At 46.4% G+C, this 18,975-nt stretch overlaps 1 protein-coding gene across 17 annotated transcripts in view; it reads right to left on the reverse strand.

The window, feature by feature from the left end:
• Positions 1-18,975, reverse strand: part of FGFR2 (fibroblast growth factor receptor 2) — a 105,506-nt gene that overhangs the window by 24,075 nt on the left and 62,456 nt on the right. For 7 of the 17 annotated variants that reach the window (XM_043926221.1, XM_043926216.1, XM_043926206.1 and 4 more), the window contains 3 exons: positions 12,932-13,122; positions 11,667-11,814; positions 7,851-8,053 (listed from right to left, as the gene is read on the reverse strand). In XM_043926221.1, the coding sequence (XP_043782156.1) occupies positions 7,851-8,053; positions 11,667-11,814; positions 12,932-13,122 (542 nt within the window). Of the gene's footprint in view, positions 1-7,850; positions 8,054-10,096; positions 10,242-11,666; positions 11,815-12,931; positions 13,123-18,975 lie in introns of all 17 variants that reach the window. The other 10 variants (XM_043926223.1, XM_043926213.1, XM_043926215.1 and 7 more) reach the window with 3 other exon arrangements.

Raw genomic sequence — 18,975 nt, forward strand, 5'->3', positions numbered from 1 at the left:
ACATGAAAAGCCTGCAGAATCTACCTCCGCAGCACGCTGACCTCAGCTGCAGGGCCCACCAGTAACACCATCTCCGCAGCCTCCACTGACCCCATATATGTCTTGAGCTCCATCTGCAGAGAAGGGCTCAGAGAGATTTCAAGGAACAGGTTTGGGTAAAAACACTTCCCCAAATCCTAACGCCCTGAATCAGGTCGTGAGCTATGGATGCCAAAGGAGATGGGTGTTCACAGACAAAAAGGTCTCCCACGTGAAGAAGCACAAATCACCACGCATCACGGTCGGAACCGGGCTTGAAGATCACAGCCAGAAGCCTGGGAAGAGCAGTCAGAGTTAGTCTGGCCCCAGCTGGACGAGGTCCGGCAGAGTCCACAGCCAGAACTCCCTCTCCAAGGCCAGCAGTGAGCCCTGCTCACTGGACCGCAGGGTTCCTAGAACCCCTGTGCAGCGTGTGCAGGGACTTGGAGATGGAAAAACCCCTGGGGCGGCGATGGGGGGAGCAGCTCTGGGTGAGGAGGCCCGGCCCGCCTCCTCTGGCATCATTGAGGTTTCAGGACACAGTGAGCGGGGCCGCCTTCCCACACGAGGTCAGAGGACACAGGCACGGAAAACAAGTCTCAGAAAGGATCCGTGAAAGCCTGAGCCCTGGTCACCTTCGGGGAGATGGGTTAGAAGATGAGGAGGGAGGGGGTGGAATATGTCTTATTTCAGAACCTTCTAAAGCATTTGAATTTGATTACCATGCATATGTATCTCTTTTACATTCTAGAAAAACAAAGAACTTTCCCTTAATGACAAAAATATTTTTAAGAATGAGAAGGATCTGGGCTGAGGCATGTCATGGGCAGGAGTGGGGGGGGGCATGAAACATATTCTTGAAATATACTGACATCTAAAATGAGTCAAAAACGACGAGATCTTGGCTCTCATCTCTTCCCTGGGCTGTAGGCTGAGTGTTGGGGCATCTCTGCATCCTTCCAGGTGGGTCCCCAGTGACTCCCCCAGCCTAGCTGGTGCCACCAATCCTAGCTGGCACCCTTCCCCTGCGAACTGTTTACAATGTGGGACCCTGAGTGGGGATAGGGGTGGTCCCATCTGAGCCAAGTGCACCACTGCGATCTGCAGGGTCCCTATTCCAACACTGTGAGAGCTTCAGCCTGTCACTTGACCTTCCTAAACTCGAGTCTCCTCGTCTGTTAAAAGGAGGCCAGTCCAAAGAGATCCAACCAGATCCAAGGACTGGCTGGAATCCAAGGAGATCCAACCAGTCCATCCTAAAGGAAATCAGTCCTGAATATTCATTGGAAGGACTGATGCTGAAGCTGAAATTCCAGTACTTTGGCCACCTGATGTGAAGAACTGACTCATTGGAAAAGACTCTGATGCTGGGCAAGATTGAAGGTGGGAGGAGAAGGGGACGACAGAGGATGAGATGGTTGGATGGCATCACCGATTCAATGGACATGAGTTTGAGCAAGCTCCAGGAGTTGGTGAAGGACAGGGAAGCCTGGCATGCTGCAGTCCATGGGGTCACAAAGAGTTGGACACGACTGAGTGACTGAACTGAACTGAGAACAGTTCCCACGTCACTGAATTACTGTGAGGGTAAAATGAGGTCATACCCATAAATCGTTTAGCCTGGCACCTGCTAAGAGTTCAGTTTTGCTACCAACACCACAATGGCTTCTCTTAGCATCTTCTGTATTTTTGGCTGCACCCCAGTGGTATACGGGAACTTAGGTACCTGACCAGGGACCAGACCCATGCCCCCTGCATTGGAAGGCGGTGTCTTAACCACTGGACCACCAGGGAGGTCCCTTAGCATCTTTTTATAGTCATTTGCTGCTCGGATTCATGGGAGTTTATGATAACCCCTCCCTCTGGGGAGGCCTGCAGACTTGGAGCCTAGCACTGTTCTGTGTGAGAGATGCTGTTTGTCAGATGGTGTGCAGCAGGGGAGAAAGCAATTCCACCGGCATTAAGGGTAGGATTTGCCTTAATGGTTTGAAAGATGAGACCCTCTGCTCACAGCCAGGGTGGGTGGGTAAGGGCTGGAGGGGTCCGGTGGGCAGAAGAGCAAGCCTCAGAAATTAAGGAGTCAGGGGACAGTCCCAGGGCAGGAGGAGAGCTGGAGAGTTAAGAAAGCCCTCATGACAAATAGGGCTTAGTGGCTGCCTCAGAAAGAAAAACGAAGCATTCAGTCAGAAGTTAACTGCTCTGCGGCTAACCTGTGACCCCAGAGGAATCTTTGCCCACAAACCCGTGACAAGAGTTCACACCCATACACATCTTCCCCCACAGACAGAGTGTCTCTCACAAGGTTTCAATGCAAAAGCTTTGAAAATGGAAAACCTTCCCCAACTTTGTTGCCGTCACTAGAATGAAGGTTATGGGAACTTTGTTCAGATTAAGGGCAGAGGTTTAGATTCCATGAACAGATCTGGAAGATACTGCTGTTAAAACAAAACAAAACAAAAAAAAACATACACAAAGAGAAGAAAATGTCCCGAGTGGAACAATCGACAGAATTCAATCCCTCTGTCTACGGAAGGTATATCATAATTTTACCTCCATGCATTTTACTATGCTTTTAAAATCCCCTCTGGGACTGTAAAACATGACTGGCTTTCTCTTCACTCCGTCTTACTCCAAGCGCTAACGTGTTTGCAGGGCTGGCCCAATCCCTTGCAGGCAATTCCTCTGAGGAACACCGTGTTTCTGGAGCTTCTCTCTTCTGGACCACATTCTTCAAGGAATTCCACTGAATTTCACTCCTGAATCCTGCTTCTGCAACATAGGTAATCACTCTCTTTTTTTGGGAGGGGGCACAAAATCAAAATCTTCCCTCTCAGATATGCTCCTTCAATTCCAGGCTTCCTTTTCCTCTAATTTTGAAATATCCGAATTAATAGTGATCACTGAGTTACTTAAAACAAGAAACACTAACACTCTAAAATAAGCTGTTTCTACTCCCAAATCCTGGCAGGCCCTTTTCTATCATGTTTTGCCACAGTCTCCACTCAGCTTCCTCACTCTCCGGAATCTCTTTACCATAAATTCCTCATGCCATAAATCAAGCTTTTAACTAAATGTGCTTTTTCTCCTATTTCCACAGCACATAAAGGAGATTAGGTAAGGAAGTGGGTTTTTTTTTTTCCTTTTCTTTTTAAAGGGCCACCAAGAGATTGTGTTGTCCTTTAATACTAGATTCGATTCATCAACGAGAGGGGGGGCCCGCAGAGAACAGGGCAGACAGAGGTATAGATGCCACAAGAAGGAGGACTCACACATGGACCACAGCCAGCCAGAGAAACCCTCTGACGCTCAGTCCACGGATCCACATTCTCAAACCAGAGCACGAGACCCCAGCGCTAACACAGCGATGTTATAAACACCGCCTATCACTCCCCAATAGCAAACAAAGTGCCTTCACCACCTAGAGCTGGTGGTTGAAATAAAGGTTCAAGGGATGGGGGAGGGGAGGATTTTTTTTTTTCTTCCATGACAAATTTTAGGTAAACAGGCAGGGGAACTGATTTGACACTTACTTTCCTCCTTCAGCAAGTCTCTGCATCCCCAAACCTCCCCCGAGAGAAAACCTATCAAACCCCGACCGGTCTCATCAGCCCAAACCCAGGACTGATCTTAGCCGAACTTCGTGTCTTCTGGAAGCTGAGGGGAGAGAACGGCCAAGTGGGGGCTGGGAGGGCCAGGGGCCCACACGCAAGGGCAAATTCCAATTAAGCCATCCATGACCATCCAATTACCCACATGCTTTCTGGAACCAGCCACGTTCCATTAGACCACTTGAATGACCAAAATACAGAGAATGTTCCGAGATCACGCTGTTTAGCTGATCGGCAGCAAATGAGCTTCTAGATGTGGGCCTGCCCTTCATAAAATGCAGTGGGTTTTGTAACACCGCCCCCAGAACTGGCTCCTAAACCACACAGGTCATTTTTGTCCCATTCACGATGTCCCTGGGAATGTGTCCTTTGCCTCAAAGATACTGTTATAAAACATCACCTTGACTGACCTTGATTTTTCTCTGGTTTTCAATCTATCTGTACCAGTAACCAAGAGGGCGAAATTAAAGTCTGGGGAAAGAAAAAAACAAAAACCAAAAAACCAACCCTGCCGCCCCGTCCTGAGATGCTGATGGTGAGATAGCATGAGGTACATGCATGTGTGGGGTTATCTGCTGATGCAAGTGTATCTCCATCCCACCCAGTGGAAGAGTCTGGCTCTAGAAAAAGACTCGGATGTGCTCACTGAGAAACCAATTCAACAAACCCAGTTATGCTGCTTACCTCCTGAACAAACAACTCACTTCCTTTCACACCTCTTCCAGCCCCCACAGAACTAATGTGTGCAACACACAAAAAGTACAGCCCACCCGGCAACTCATGGATGTGTCAGGAAGACTTCCCAAAGGCCACGCCGTCCACTAGCAGCCCTGGAGACCTGTACAAGAGCCAGCAGGCTCGGGCATACACCCCTCTCTGGGCTGGCTCTTGCTGGTCCCCTTGTTTGTCTGAGCCCCAGCTCAGAACATGGAAGGATCCCTGTCAAAGGAAACAGGGAGACACCCTATACCACCCACCTCCCCTACCGAAAAGTTATTTCTCTTTTCCCAAATATCAGAATGCATAAAGAGCCTCAACAAACTCATGGTTACCAGGAAATGATCACAAGGAATTTCTTCTTTGGTACCAGAGAAAAATATTTTTGTGTCAAAAACTAATAACAAGCTCATATGTTGGTCTTACACTGGTAAGTCCAGTACATATTAGTAAATATCAACAAAAAAATTCACAATAGGATAAAACATTTTTTTTTAAACCTTTTATTCTAAAAAGGGAGCAATGATGGATCTAGTGAGATGTGGTCTGTGCATGTCTGGGGAGGGGCAAGGATCAGGGCCAAGAATATGAAATTCCGGGCACATGCAGGACAGCAAGTGCTAGGAAATACCGAGGAACAGGCCATCCCCAAGACATCTAATTACAGCTCACCTGTCGCCAGGTAAAGGCATGCCCGGCATCCCTGTGGTATGCTCTCTGTCATCAACATATCTGCAGGCCTTTCTGGGGCTTTTCATTCCAGCCACAGTCCAATAACCCTCTTTTATCCAGGTATCTGATAAGCATTCCTCCACCAAAGGGGCCATGCTTATTATGGACGAATGGCTCTTTGTGAAGAATCAGCAGGTCCCACATGTACAGCTGAGATGTGTCAACATCCCCCCAAATAAACGCCCAGAGATTTGTTTTTCCAGGGGACTGGTACCTGCCTACTTTCGACTGCTTCTCTTACACTATTTGACCCTACTGAAACACAAGGCCATTGCATCCCAAATGAAGGCCCTCAAATAACTTTGGAGCCACTGGCAAAGGCCACAGGCCATGTCTTTCATGAAACCTGTGTTAGACTAAAAGCACTCAGAAAATTAAGAAGGAAGGAGGGGCTGGAGGGATAAACAAGGAGGAAGAACTGGAATGCTGCCTTCAGTTACACATAAGGGAAGGACAGGAAAAACGACCAACTTAGACTGAGACGGACAAAGAAGAAACACCAGTCAGCCAGACAGAAATACAGCACAAAGACCAGAGTTGAGTCAAGGGGATTTTAAAGGCATCTGCTTCTACTATATTAAATAAAAAGAAGAGTACTGTAACAGCTGTAGGGAAAAAAAAAAAAAATCATGATGAAATAATTACAGGACAATGGTCTAGCTACACCAAATTAAAAGTTTCCTCCAAAAGGTAGCATTTTTCCCTATTAGAAAAAAAAAAATAGAGATGGGACTACCACTCTCTCTTTCAAGTCCCTAGAGTCAGGATCTCAAGATGGTAGCTGTAAAAATGGTCCAAATGGCTGTAAAAATGGTCCTGCGGGTCAGGCTGGAGTGGCCACACCACCCGAAGGTCACTGAAGGTACCATGTTCTAAGAGTCATCCTAAGACTGGACTCTCCCAGAGTCAGCCAAGTGGCCTCATCATCAGTTCCCTGGCCCCAAGAAAGATACGCTCAGTCACTTCAGTTGTGTCCAACTCTTTGCGACCCCATGGACTGTAGCCCACCAGGCTCCTCTGTCCATGGAATTCTCCAGGCAAGAATAATGGAATGGATTGCCATGCCCTCCTCCAGGGGATCTTCCCGATCGAGGGATCAAACTTGCATCTCCTGCATTGCAGGCAGATTCTTTACCGATAAGTCACCAGGGAAGCCCCGAGAAAAACAGTGTACCACTTTAATAAAACAGCGTTCTTGGAGGCAGGGGGAACCAACGACATCTTTCTCCCCTGCCTCACCCTGCTGCTACTCTTAACACCATGTGGGCACCACTCTACACTTGACACACACTCCAAATGCTACCCTCAGCCTCCCCTTTTTTTTAAGCCTCCATCTAGAAAGACCTGCTTGAAACATAGATTCAAAGAAGTCAACAAGGACCCATTCAGCCCAGAGTTTGGAGCTGGGCTGAGAACAGCCATATCTGTGCCAAAACCACTGCTGACCAACTGGTTCCTAATGTTTCCTAACGCCTTGTCCAGAAAATATCATTGCCACCTGCAGTCCCAGGAGGGGTAAGGCTGGGATTAATCCAGAGTTTCTCAGAGTGCATTTCAGAATCATCTGAGGACTTACTTAAGATGTAGATTCCTGGTCCTCTTCAAAACCTACTCAACCAGAATCTCTGGGGCTGCAACTAAGGAATCTACAATTTTAACAAGCATCCTGTACACACTGAGTTAGAGCCTGTGAGTTAGACATTTTCCTTACTGTTTCAAAAATCATGTCTTTATTGGAACCAAGTACTAAATACTTTTGGAAACACTGCCTTCACACCTGCCTTCCCCTTCCATCTTCGTGACCACTTCCAGCCCCACCAGCTTTGCCAGGCCTTGGTTTAAGGCAGAGGTGTTGGCTCCAGCTTGTCCCATCTGCCCAAAGCAAAAGTAAACCCACCAGGAGGCATAGACGAGCAAAAAGGAACCAACAAGACTGAGGTTAACAAGCTCAAGGTTAACAACAACTAGTTGCCCGTTCAATATAAAAATCATTCTGCCACCAAATCCACAGTCATGTTCATGTGAACACCTAATCATAACATATTATAGGCATATGTGTGGATGCATGCTCAGTCATGCGACCCCATGGACTGCAGCCTGCCAGGTTCCTCTGTCCGTGGGATTTTCCTGGCAAGAATACTGGAGTGGATTGCCATTTCCTCCTCCAGGGGATCTTCCTGACTCAGGCATGGAACCTGCATCTCCTGCATTGCAGACAGATTCTTTACCACTGAGCCACTGGGGGAACTATAGGATTCTATTTTAAGAATCAGAGGTGGAAGCCAAATCCAGTTAAGACAGACCTCATGGGGTAGTGGTTCAGACACCTCCAGGCAAAGGTTTCTGACCTTGACTTCAAAAAAAGTAAGTCCAAGAAAACCAGAATCCCTTCCTTCCCAACAGGCATCAGTCTACCGCCAAAAAAAGCATTCGATCACAGGGACAAAGAGGGCTTATGCCACTGCACTTGAGTCCCACCCAAAGGCACTAGGGTGCTGCCTCTTGGGTTATTTCCAGTCCTGCAGATGAGCTCAGAGTCTCACACCACTGGGCTTTCTCACCCTCAGAACTAGACTCAGCTGACCCCACCAATGCACCAGGACTTGACCTTCCAAGCTCCAGACACTGATCAGACGGGTGCCCACTAAGAGGCCGGTCAGAACCACTGGCTCAGGGATGCTCCCAAAAGTAGAAGCACAGAAGCAGAGGAAGAGACCCAAGAGCTGGCTGGGCGTGGGGAAGCAGTAAAGTTCTTCAAACTCTTTATCTACTTTCTGTTACCTGTCTCCGCAGGGGGATGCGCTTGGTCAGCTTGTGCACAGCCGGCTGGCTGCTGAAGTCCGGCTTCTTGGTCGTGTTCCTCATCCGGCACAGGATGACGGTCACCACCATGCAGGCGATAAAGAACACCCCTATGCAGTAAATGGCTATTTCCAGGTAGTCTGGGGAAGGTGTCATCTCCTTTTCCCTTACAGGAGCTGGATTGCAGATCACAGTGGGGAACAGAGAAGCAGGCCACAGAGTTAGGACACCGCACTGATGCTTCCTGGCATAACTACAGGAAATCGAAAGGCGACAATCATTCCCAAGGCAAGATGGGCCTCCCAACAGCTCAGCGCTGCAGGAGGCATGGGCTCTGGGCCTGCCGTGCATGTCTTCTAAACTCTGGGCTCCTTGATTTACCACTGGGGCCCAGGTGGTCTCTTATCACTATCCTCAACGGACCTCCGGAATCCTGAGATCGTGATGGATTGGCTGACACCAAGGTACGAGGGTCAGGTTACAAGGTCACATTCTGTTAAGACATTTGGGTAAGGTAGGACGGTCACCCACACCCATGATAAAAGGGCTGCCTTCTTCCTTGATGGTCTCTGATGCAAACCACTTAAAAATTCTTACATATGAACGATGCCCACTTCTGTCTCTAAAGGAACAGTGCCTCTGTCTTATTTGGGGAAGCTCTTCCAAAGGAAGATGTGACCAAGTCGTTTACCCAGATGAACACAGTTTCAAAGGAAACAAACAAAAAACAATATTCATCTACTGGGCTGGTTGGAAAAGGTTCAGGTTTCTAAATATAGTCCAGTAGATTATTTAACGAAACAAACAAACGCATTTAATATAAAGACTGAATTGGTTATACCATAGAATCATTATGTCCATATGGTAAAAAGTATGTAACATTCTTTAATCAATAACCATTTAAGTTTTTGTGTATCTTGTTATACTGATGTCACAACTCTTAAAGAAAAAAATAGAGATGATGTCACATATGAGGACATATAAAACTGCTTAAGTTAGAAACGTTTACACTAACTTCCAACAATCTGCTCCCTCCTTAGTCCTCAATGATCAATCGACAAGCAGTGTATTTCCAAATAGTACCTTTTCTCAAACTGCATTCTTAGTTAATGTGCTCGCACTATCAGGCAAATCGGTTAAGAAGTGCCAGTCGGGCACTTGCAAAATGCAGTACTGCAAGTAAAAGCAAGCTCAATACAAGAGGCGTCACACTGTCTCAAAGCAAATACTCAGAGCAGATTCACAACAAAAGGAAAAAATGAATGCAATGGCATTATTTAAAGCTTATACATTTGAGTCAGAAAACTATTTGCAAGATAGTCAAAACTCTCAGCAGCACAGCACAAAATGAAATGATCAATTTATTTTTGCTAGACATAAAATAAGCATGCAGGTAGGCACCAAACTCTAAATATAAGGAATTAATAACTGGAGTGGAACATTATGAGCTGGCAAACCATAGTCTATGCAGTTTCACAAAGGAAATGACAAAGAGACGGATGTATTAAAGAAGATAGCAGTTAAGACTTGACTAGGGTAGAGATGTCAGTTAAAAGATTTAGACAGCGCAGTGTTTAGGCAAGAGGGCTTCAGTGATGTTGATTTCTCTGTAGGATGGAAATAACATCAAGCCCAAGATGGCAAGAGCATGCTTTGCAGTAAAAGCCTAAGAGTTTGTTCCATTACATCATGCAGCAAGCCACCGATCCCCAAGTAGATAACACACTGCTTCTGAACACCCTACACACAGAGGTGTTTCTGCCTAGGAGCCTCGACATACACCCATCTATTTCCATCTCATTAAAAACAGAAAAGTGGAACAAAAAAAATTTTTTTAAAGTACATATGGGATTTTAACAAAATGGAATTTGAAATGAGAAAAATTACTTTGAATTTTACAGAGTGATTTCAACTTCTTCCTTAAAAGAAACAGGGATGGGTGAATTTATACATTGACTCAATAACTCACTAAAAACATAAGATCTCTTGGGGTTTGAAGGGTAAAATTTCACTTGATCATAAATAAATGCAAGGGTGGGATCTCATTGCAAGTGAATTTCCAAGGCAACTTTCTTATCCCAGGGGGATAATTTTAAACATTTTAAAAAATCTTTATGTGAGGGGAAAAGGGGTCATTCCTGAGAACAGAAGCTGTGTTAATTCCATAGCAATCAACCAAGAAGAGGGAAAAAACCATGGAGAGAAAGAGCAGTATATACCTGGCAGAACTGTCAACCATGCAGAGTGAAAGGATATCCCAATAGAATTACCCGCCAAGCACGTATATTCCCCAGCATCCTCAAAAGTTACATTCCGAATATAGAGAACCTCAATTTCTTTGTCCGTGGTATTAACACCGGCGGCCTAGAAAACAAGGAAAGCAAGAGAAAAGGCTAGACGACACAGGAATGATTGTGGAGGGGGCCATGGAACCACGAGGCATTGCACCGGGACCTCCAGCGGGTACCGGCCACCGGAAGATTCCAATCGCAGCCCATCCACAAAGCCCGCAACCAAGAGATGCTGAGCGACATGGAGCAGCTCACCTCCACAGGCCCGTCACCACACCGGCGTCACCACCTAGACAGACATGCATGCGATCAAAGGCATGGAAAAATCAACCCACAGAACGCCATCCTCGGGGTCTCTGCTTGCTTGCTTTGGATGGAGGAGTGATTTTCCAAAAGTAGGGCACCCAGAAGTCCAAGCTGGGTTCTGGTCCTGTTGGCTGCAGACTCCCACCTTGAAAAATGGATGGCTCTGTCTAAACTGTTGTATTGCAAGACAGCACGCTGCAGGAAGTCCAAGTGGATACCTGGCATATCCTTCCAGGCCTGTGAGAACCACCAAGGTGGGGTTCTGTGTTAGTTACCAGCTTCTGGTAACTTTCATTCCTTCACATACATTGCATTAAAAGAAAAAGGAAGAAAGCATGGTATTGATAGCAAAGAAACCAGGCTTTTTTTTTTTTTTTGTAACAAAAACATTTGCATGTGAATCATGACAAATTGGTGGCTCAGACAATAAAGAATCTGCCTGCAATGTAGGAGACCCAGGTTCAATCCCTGGGTTAGGAAGATCCCCTGGAGAAGGGAATGGCTACCCACTCCAGTATTCTTGCCTGGATAATTCCACAGAGGAGCCTGGTGGACCACAGTCCATGGTGTCTAGAAGAGTCAGACGTGACTGACTCATATCACTTTCATATGAAAAACTGAGAAAGGCAAACTGCTGTCTTCAATAGCCAGTCTGCAGTATTATTCACTGAGATGGAATATCCTTGAACTTGGGATAAGAAGGTCAAGGACAGTATTCTAGAAGTATCAATTAGGTAACAGAGAAAACGGTGCTCTGTTGAACCAATGATATTGTGCCAATATTTCTCTAAAAATCTGGGGCTGAGGAGGTATCAAATTCTGCTGTTGTGCAAATGCCACAAATGCAACAGGCACCCCGGTGTGTGTCTGCAACAGTGCTGGTGTGCAATAATGATGGGAGATGTGCAGCCTGAACAAGATAAACCAGAAGGAACTACTTCAAAACTGGGTGGGGGGTGAAGGGCAATCTTCAAAAGAAATTACAGCAAGCGCTTTGAACATGTGTGGGTATTTTTCCATGGCTGCTGGCATCCTACCAGCTGCATCACGGAAGAAAGATTATGATGAATATACCAAGACCACAGAATCACCCTATAAGCTGCTTGCAATCTCCCAAAGCACCAGGTCTTTTCAGCTTCTATATCCAGCCTTCTTTAAAAAAAAAAAAAAAATCAAACAAAAACGTTGTTACCTTGCTGTTTTGGCAGGACAGTGAGCCAGGCAGACTGGTTGGCCTGCCCTATATAATTGGAGACCTTACAAATATACTCCCCAGCATCCGCCTCAGTCACATTGAACAGAGCCAGCACTTCTGCATTGGAACTATTTATCCCCGAGTGCTGGAATAGACACAGGAGAACAATATAACGGCCAACCCGGAAGGACTTCACAAGGTCCCACCACCAACACACCACCAAAAAACCACCTCCATCTCATCTAAACAGCAGCATCAAAGGGCTGTGGGTTTAGAAGGAAGAAAAATAAGTCAACTGGTGGACAGTGGAAGTGACCCAGTGGAGAAGGGAGGGAGGGTGTGATCAATTCCCTTGAAGAAAGGGCCCGCAGTTCCCCAAACTGATCATCTCTTTCCAGCTTTTTGCCTCCTGGGGGTTTGCAGTTGGAGAGCACACTTTAGCAGTTTAATGTTCTAAGCTGAGCTACCTATGGTTCTGGAAGACTGTTCTTCTTAAGGACATTCTCTATGAGTAACTCAATGTGGGAGACATGTCAGGCAGCATGGTCAGAAGTATTTGTGCAGACTCAGCTACCTGTTGCTATCACCATCCTGAAGAGCAAAAAATAAAGATCTAAAAAATAAAGAGGCTGGTGCTATTAAAACTGGGTCTTGCAAGGAACCAGAGAAGAACTACATGGGGAAAGAAGGTTTCCTTGTTCTACATTTCACACATGCAGAAATACCTTCTCAAGTTTTCATCTAAACCACGTGTGAAAGAATTTCAAAGGTTAAGGGATTTCTTTTAAAAGGAAAATCTAAATTGTTTCTAAAAGGTGGCTACTAAAATCTGATCCTAACATCATATTAAGAGAAAACAACATCAGTGGAACAATAAACGTTGCTACAACACCTAAAGTTTATAACGCTCTTTCCAGCTACTCCAATCCATTGATCTGCACAACGCCCTGTAGGGGAGATATTATCACGATCCCCACTTTTATAGATGTGCAGCTAAGCCTAAACATCTCATCTAAGATCTCTGGGCTGATAAACAGCTCAACTATTCTGACTCCAACTTTAGTAGTCCTCCCACTGCCCCACGGCTCCCTTCTGAGATTTTATTAGCAAGCCTAATGATCTGCTAATTCTCAAACACACTCTGTACTAAACACATACGAGAGTTATCTTCTCTCAAATTCAAAAGGAAATCAGAGAACTTGTGGCCAAACTCATAAGGGGAAACCCAGTCGTGGGTATCTTTGGATTCAGAACTTGCTCACCTTCAGAACCTTGAGATAGGGCAGCCCGTCGGGCCCGTATTTACTGCCATTCTTTTCCACGTGTTTGATCCACTGGATATGGGGCTGGGCATCACTGTACACTTTGCAGACAAACTCCACATCGCCTCCAACCACGGTGGAGGCATTTGCCGGCAGCCCGGCTTGAAGGATGGGCCGGTGTGGTGATCGCTCTGGTGGAGACACAGAAGGAAGGGGGAGAGGGGACGGGACACGGAGAGATGAACAAATAAGTCGTGCTGTCCAGAAGGCTGCTAGTGAACTCAAGCCAAAAAGGCCTCGAGTCTGCTGGCTGACTCTTTTGAAATAACACCACGGCCCGATGCATAACAAAAAACGACTTCAAAGGAGATGGCTGGAGCACGACCCTTGTAAAAAGAGTACTTATTTAGAGAGCTGAGAAAAGAACTTACTACATTCTCAAGTCATTGTTGTCCATGGCCACCTAATGAACAGGAATAAGATTTTATTTTGAGGATCTAAAAGACAAATGGTGAGGGAAAGAGTGCCTCTTCTCTTATTCCATTTGGGACCATTTCAGAAACTCACCTTGATCATCAGCTTAACATCTCAGGGACTAACTCTGAGGTCACCCTGAATTCCAAAATGGCACCCATAGGCAGTGTCTCCCAGCACCTTTCTAAGATGCTCTGGGGAAGATTTACAGCCCTTGTTTTGAAAAGAAAATAAACTAAAATCTAAAGCCCAAAGTAACGAACAACTGGTTTCATCCCTTTGCTGTGGAGTTCACTCCATTTGGTCATTCTTTGTCCCCTGTCCCGTTCACCTCCCTGCTAAGTACTACGGATCACTGTATGTCCCAGGCTAGATGCACAGGCAGACACTCCTCGGCTTACTCAGATGTGGCATCAAAAGAAACACAAAGCAACACTGGTTCACAAGCCCTGGCGCTGTCTCAGACCGTCTTAAAGGAGGCCCCACAGTGGGTAAGCCAGCAATTACTTTCCACCCTCACTTGTCTGCGTCTCTCTAGGGAAACTTTCCAGTTCAGGGGTGGTCTTTGCAGAAACCCTGCAGAGGCAACCGCATCAAGATGCAGGATCAACTATATAAGGTTCCTCAAGAATCAAGTAACAGACCAGCCTGCTGCATGATCTTGTCCACAAAGACAGTCCACATAATCACAAGTGGACCAGAGCCTCCCTACATAGCAGCTCGGTCAAGAGTCACACACAAAAAGAGAGTCCATGCACAAATATCACCCCATACCCACCGACCTGCACATACCTGCTCCCTGTCTCCCTCCCCACACTGTGGGTACCGCTGCCTTTAACCTCCAGCCTAAAACATCACCAAGGGAAATGAGGACATCCCAACCAGCCTGATAAACCGAAGATGTCTCCACACCACACCTGAGCATCCCCAAGCATCGCACTGGAAACAGCAAATTAGAACGACAGCTATCTAAGCCTTTCTATATTGGGGCTTTCAGATTAAAATGTCATTTAGTGGAATTTGTTGGACAGGAGCCAGACCATGTGCAAATTGATTTTACTGCGTAAGCCTGTGGCTGGCTTTTAAAAACTTTAAAAAAAGAAAAGAAAAGAAAAAGTGCTAGCAGTTACACTTTAGCACATTTCATTCTAGAGTCTTCCATCATTTCACAAACACCTTTATTTTTACATTAAAAAGATAGGATTGCAGAGCCCAAAGAAGGCATTCTTTTGCCATGGTATCACCCACATGGGCTAAGCAAACAGCTCAGAAGTCAAGGCTCCTAGTCCTGGGGGTAGAAAATCTCAAAGCTGGAAATCAAGTGTCACTAGAAACAACTCACTGCTTGGCTAAGACACCACCCCAGTGATGGGTCACTGTGAGCTCCTGGTCAGGTCTGGTGGCCAGGTGGATGCAGTAGGGACCTGCCAGAGGCCAGCAGGGACAGAGCTACGGTTCAACCCTAGCTTACCCCATGCACGTGAAAAGAACAGAGTTAAGTCCTCACACACTCTCCCCACCAGGCCTCCTTCTAAGAGACTTAACAGCCCAAGGGGCGCTGGTCCCACGGGCTAGATGCTGCCGGCCAAGCTCACAAAACAGGCTCCTTTGCACCTATCAAATACGGAGGCACTTTACTCCTTCCCACAGAGAAGTGAATGTTAGGTATCAGTTCCTTCCCTGGCTCAGTTTTCCAGTTTTGCATGCGTGTGTTTGCATGTTCAAAAGATAAATATTTACAGTGGACCTAAATATTTATTCTTAGAAACAAAGGTACTATAAAAATCTTAAATGTCATAAGCCAGATCAACTGAATTTCAAACCAAGTCCCCTTTCTTCAACATGCTTGTTTCTCATAAATCGTTTCACAAGCAAACATTGTGCATGTAATACCAAATAATGATGCCGTGAACAATGAGGGCTTTCATACGGCACCGCAGCCCTGGTCTGCGCCAGCCTTCAGCAGAGAACTTTGTCACTGGGGTAACACTGGCAGGGCCCACGATGGAGCTGCAGTCTTGTTTTACTTGTGGTCAATGTGCTGCTCTGCTCCAGTTATTAAGTTATTCCATTGCTATCCGGACTATGTTCACCCAAAAAAAGAAAAAAGAAAAAAAAAAAAAGCACCATCTTCGCAATGGTTTCATGTTATTGCATTTGCAAATTACAGCATACCAACTGTTACCACTTACAGTGGTGAATTCATCCTTTCAAATTTTCTCACCTTATACAAAATAACCTCTGAGCCACCCCCACTCCCCCTCGGCCCTTTCTCACTTTGGGTACAAAAACTGCAAGCTGGATCACTCTGTAATCGAAACCTTACACCGCCTTCCAAAACTTATTACAGCTGCCTCCAGTATAAAATGAAACCTTAGAGAATGTTATTTAAAATGTTTTTAAAAAGTCAGTAGGCCTCATGTTTCGTTTCTCCACATCAGGCTTTGATTTCCTTTGCAACCTTATTCTCTGCCCTTAAACAAGTCGGAGAACGAGGCCTGAAGCATCTTGGAAGAGATCCCAGGATGCCAGGCTCTGCCAAGAACGGCGTTCCCCTTTCTCAGATCCTTCAGCAACCACTCTTCCCTTGTGTCCATCAGACCCCCAAGAACGGGGATCACTAGTGAGAGGATGACAGCGCCTGGACTCCCGTTCTAACTTCTGAAAAACTGGGGTGAACGCAGGGTGCAGACGGCAGGTAGGAGAGCAGGCTGGGGTGCAGCCCCCAGGAAGCGGGCAGTCCCTCCCAGGCCCAGGCCAGCAGGCACTGGGAAAGCAGGACAGGGCTAGGGCCAGGACGGTGGGCACAAAGCCCCTCTAAGAGCGAACGTGCTCTCCTCGGCCCTGGGGGTACACCAATGCCCTTGCATCTGCAACATTTTGGGGGCAGCAAACTGATACAGAAAGAATTTGGTGGTGTTGTTCGGTTGCTAAATCGTGTCCAACTCTTTGCAACTCCATGGACTGTGTGGCCCGCCAGGCTCCTCTGTCCACGGGATTGCCCAGGCAAGAACAGTGGAGTGGGTTGCCATTTCCTCCTCCCGGGGATCTGCCTGGACCAGGGATCGAACCCACGTCTCCTGCATTGGCAGACGGAATTCCTTACCACTGAGCCACCAGGGAAGCCCATAAAGAGAATCAGTCAATGAATCATCTCTGGATGAGAGAATAAAACCCAGAGCTGGCCCATCTCCTGTCCTTCTGTAATCACAGAAGTCATATCTCCTCTACCAGGAAGGATTTCCTTTGAGGCAAGGGGTCTCTCACAGCATGTTTAACTCTCAGATATTATAGAAACCAGATTTTTCTCTTTATAAGGGGAGCAATATACACATACAGAAAAGCCAACAGGCATCTCATCTCTGTGTTTTTACTGAAATGTTTAAAAATACATATTCTGGTTCAGCAGGTTGCCGAGGTACAGTGCACGGGCCGGAAAGAAGATGAGCACCCTTACAGTAGGAGATTCTGAGGTCCCTGCGTAAGCTCCAAATTTAGACGGAATGGAAGGCAGTCCAAAGGGTGCGGCTGCGGCCGATGGGACAGTTGGCTGCCTTGCTGGAATGAGGTTCCACCAAATAAACGTGTAGTAAGCACAGCCTGGAGTGCTTTAAAAAACACATTCTCTCCCCCGCATTCTCCCTCTCACTCCTTTTGTCAAGCACTCCAAACCAGTCGACTTTACCAAAGCAGAAGGCCCAGCTGCTAAGAGTCTAAATTTTTGAGACAGGCTCTCTCAAATCCTACTCTGGAGCTGGGACCAAGGCTGCAGGAAGAAAACAGCCTGTTTCATTCCAAGGGGTAATTATTGAGAAGGAGAGAGAGAAAATGCCTGAGTGACAAAGAATAAATCTTTGTTAATTGACCATTTGAAACTTTATAACATGCCCGTCCCTCCTCTGGACATAATAATATGTTTGCTCGTAAGAGATCTATAACTTTTGCTCTAACACAGCAAAGGCCATAAAAAACGTCCACTGGGCAGAGAGGCCTCCTGTCCATGGGCTCCGTAAATACACATCCCCGGGATCAGGAGGAGAACCAGCTTCTTAAATTACACCTATAAATTAATCAAGTCCGGAGTCGCCAATTTCCCAGCACACACTGGTCTTCTAAGTATTTCTCCACAAAGTTCAGCAGCGCTTGCCACAAAGAACCATTTCAAAGCCACACTCTCTGGCAGCAAAACACGGAGAGACTCCAATCACGGTGCATGCCCAGGACTGATCTGGAAACAGCGAGCCTCCTCCTTCTCGGGCACCCATTCATTTCAGGGACGTGAAGAACCCTGCCTGCCCTGTCTTTAAATTAAAATCAAAATTGAATTACCCCTCCTCTGAAATGGCAGTTTCTTAGCAACTCCAAGGGGCTGAATAGGGAAAGAACATTCTGCGATTTGGAGGACCCGTGAAAACAACTGAGAATTCTTGCTCCTAAAGCCCAGCCTCGCTTTTTTTCTCAAGAGTAGGCGGTGGTGGCTTTTGTTGCATTAAAAAAAAAAAAAAAAAAAAAACCACACACTAAACCAGTTAGCATGAGGCCTGGTTATTAGGAGAGCCGATCAAAAGCCTCTGATGTTTGAGGAGCCCAAGAACCTGCGAAAGACCTCACACTAATTACAATTAGTAGAATGAGTTCATTGCCTTGTCAAGACTCTGCCGAATATGCCCTCAAACCAGCCAGGCTACATCTAACTGGGTTCTGAGTTTTCTTTCCCTAAGCTTCCTCCGGCGTCTAGAGACAGGCACGAAAGGAGGTCAGAACTAAAAGTAAGCTGGAGGAAAAGGGACAGTTAGGACATAGGATGAGAAGGAGTGCTGCTCTCTCAGAAACAGTCAACGCATCCATAGCCAGGATTTTGCTTGTCATTTTCCAGAGAGGACTAGGGGATGCTGGGTACCAGAAATTACTTTAAAAAAAAAAAGGAAAAACTCACTTTGGTAGAAGGTGACTAGTTTGCTGCTCTCTTTCCATCCTACATGTAGCCTCATCTTCCTCCTGCTTGGATATCTGATTCTAGGGGTTCTAGAGGAAGTGGCCTGGGGAGTCAACTTCCTCCAAAACATACGTGTGTCTCTGCAGAGAGAGCAAAGTCTGGGGGAGCAAGCTGGTTTGGGGAAAGCCGAAATGTTCTCCCCAGCACTGAGGTTCCTCAGTGACTGAGGGAGGCTGCGCTGTGTGAAATGCTAGAAGCAAAACACCACTAATGCCTTTGTGCTTGCTCGATGAGGTGGAGACGCAGGGTGAAGCGCTGGCTGAGGCTGGATGCACTGGGAAGCCCAAAGCAGGCAGAGGCACGGCGCCTTCCCTAATTAATGTCATAGACGGTATTATTTGGCTGGGAGTTGAGTGGCTTCTACCAGCTGGGTGTCAATTTAGGTCTTCTTGGGCAAATTACGGGAGCGGGGCCGTGCGTTATTTACACCCCAAATGTTTATGATACCCTGATCTCTGCGTCTTCAAAAAGTTAAACTGGATGTGAAAATGCTTTGGCGGCCACAAAGGTATGCCAACTTTAGGTTCAAATGTGCCCTTTCTTTTGTGAAAAGGCTTTGGGATGATGAAAAAGT

The sequence above is a fragment of the Cervus elaphus genome, chromosome 15, assembly GCF_910594005.1.
Source record: "Cervus elaphus chromosome 15, mCerEla1.1, whole genome shotgun sequence".
NCBI lineage: Eukaryota > Metazoa > Chordata > Mammalia > Artiodactyla > Cervidae > Cervus > Cervus elaphus.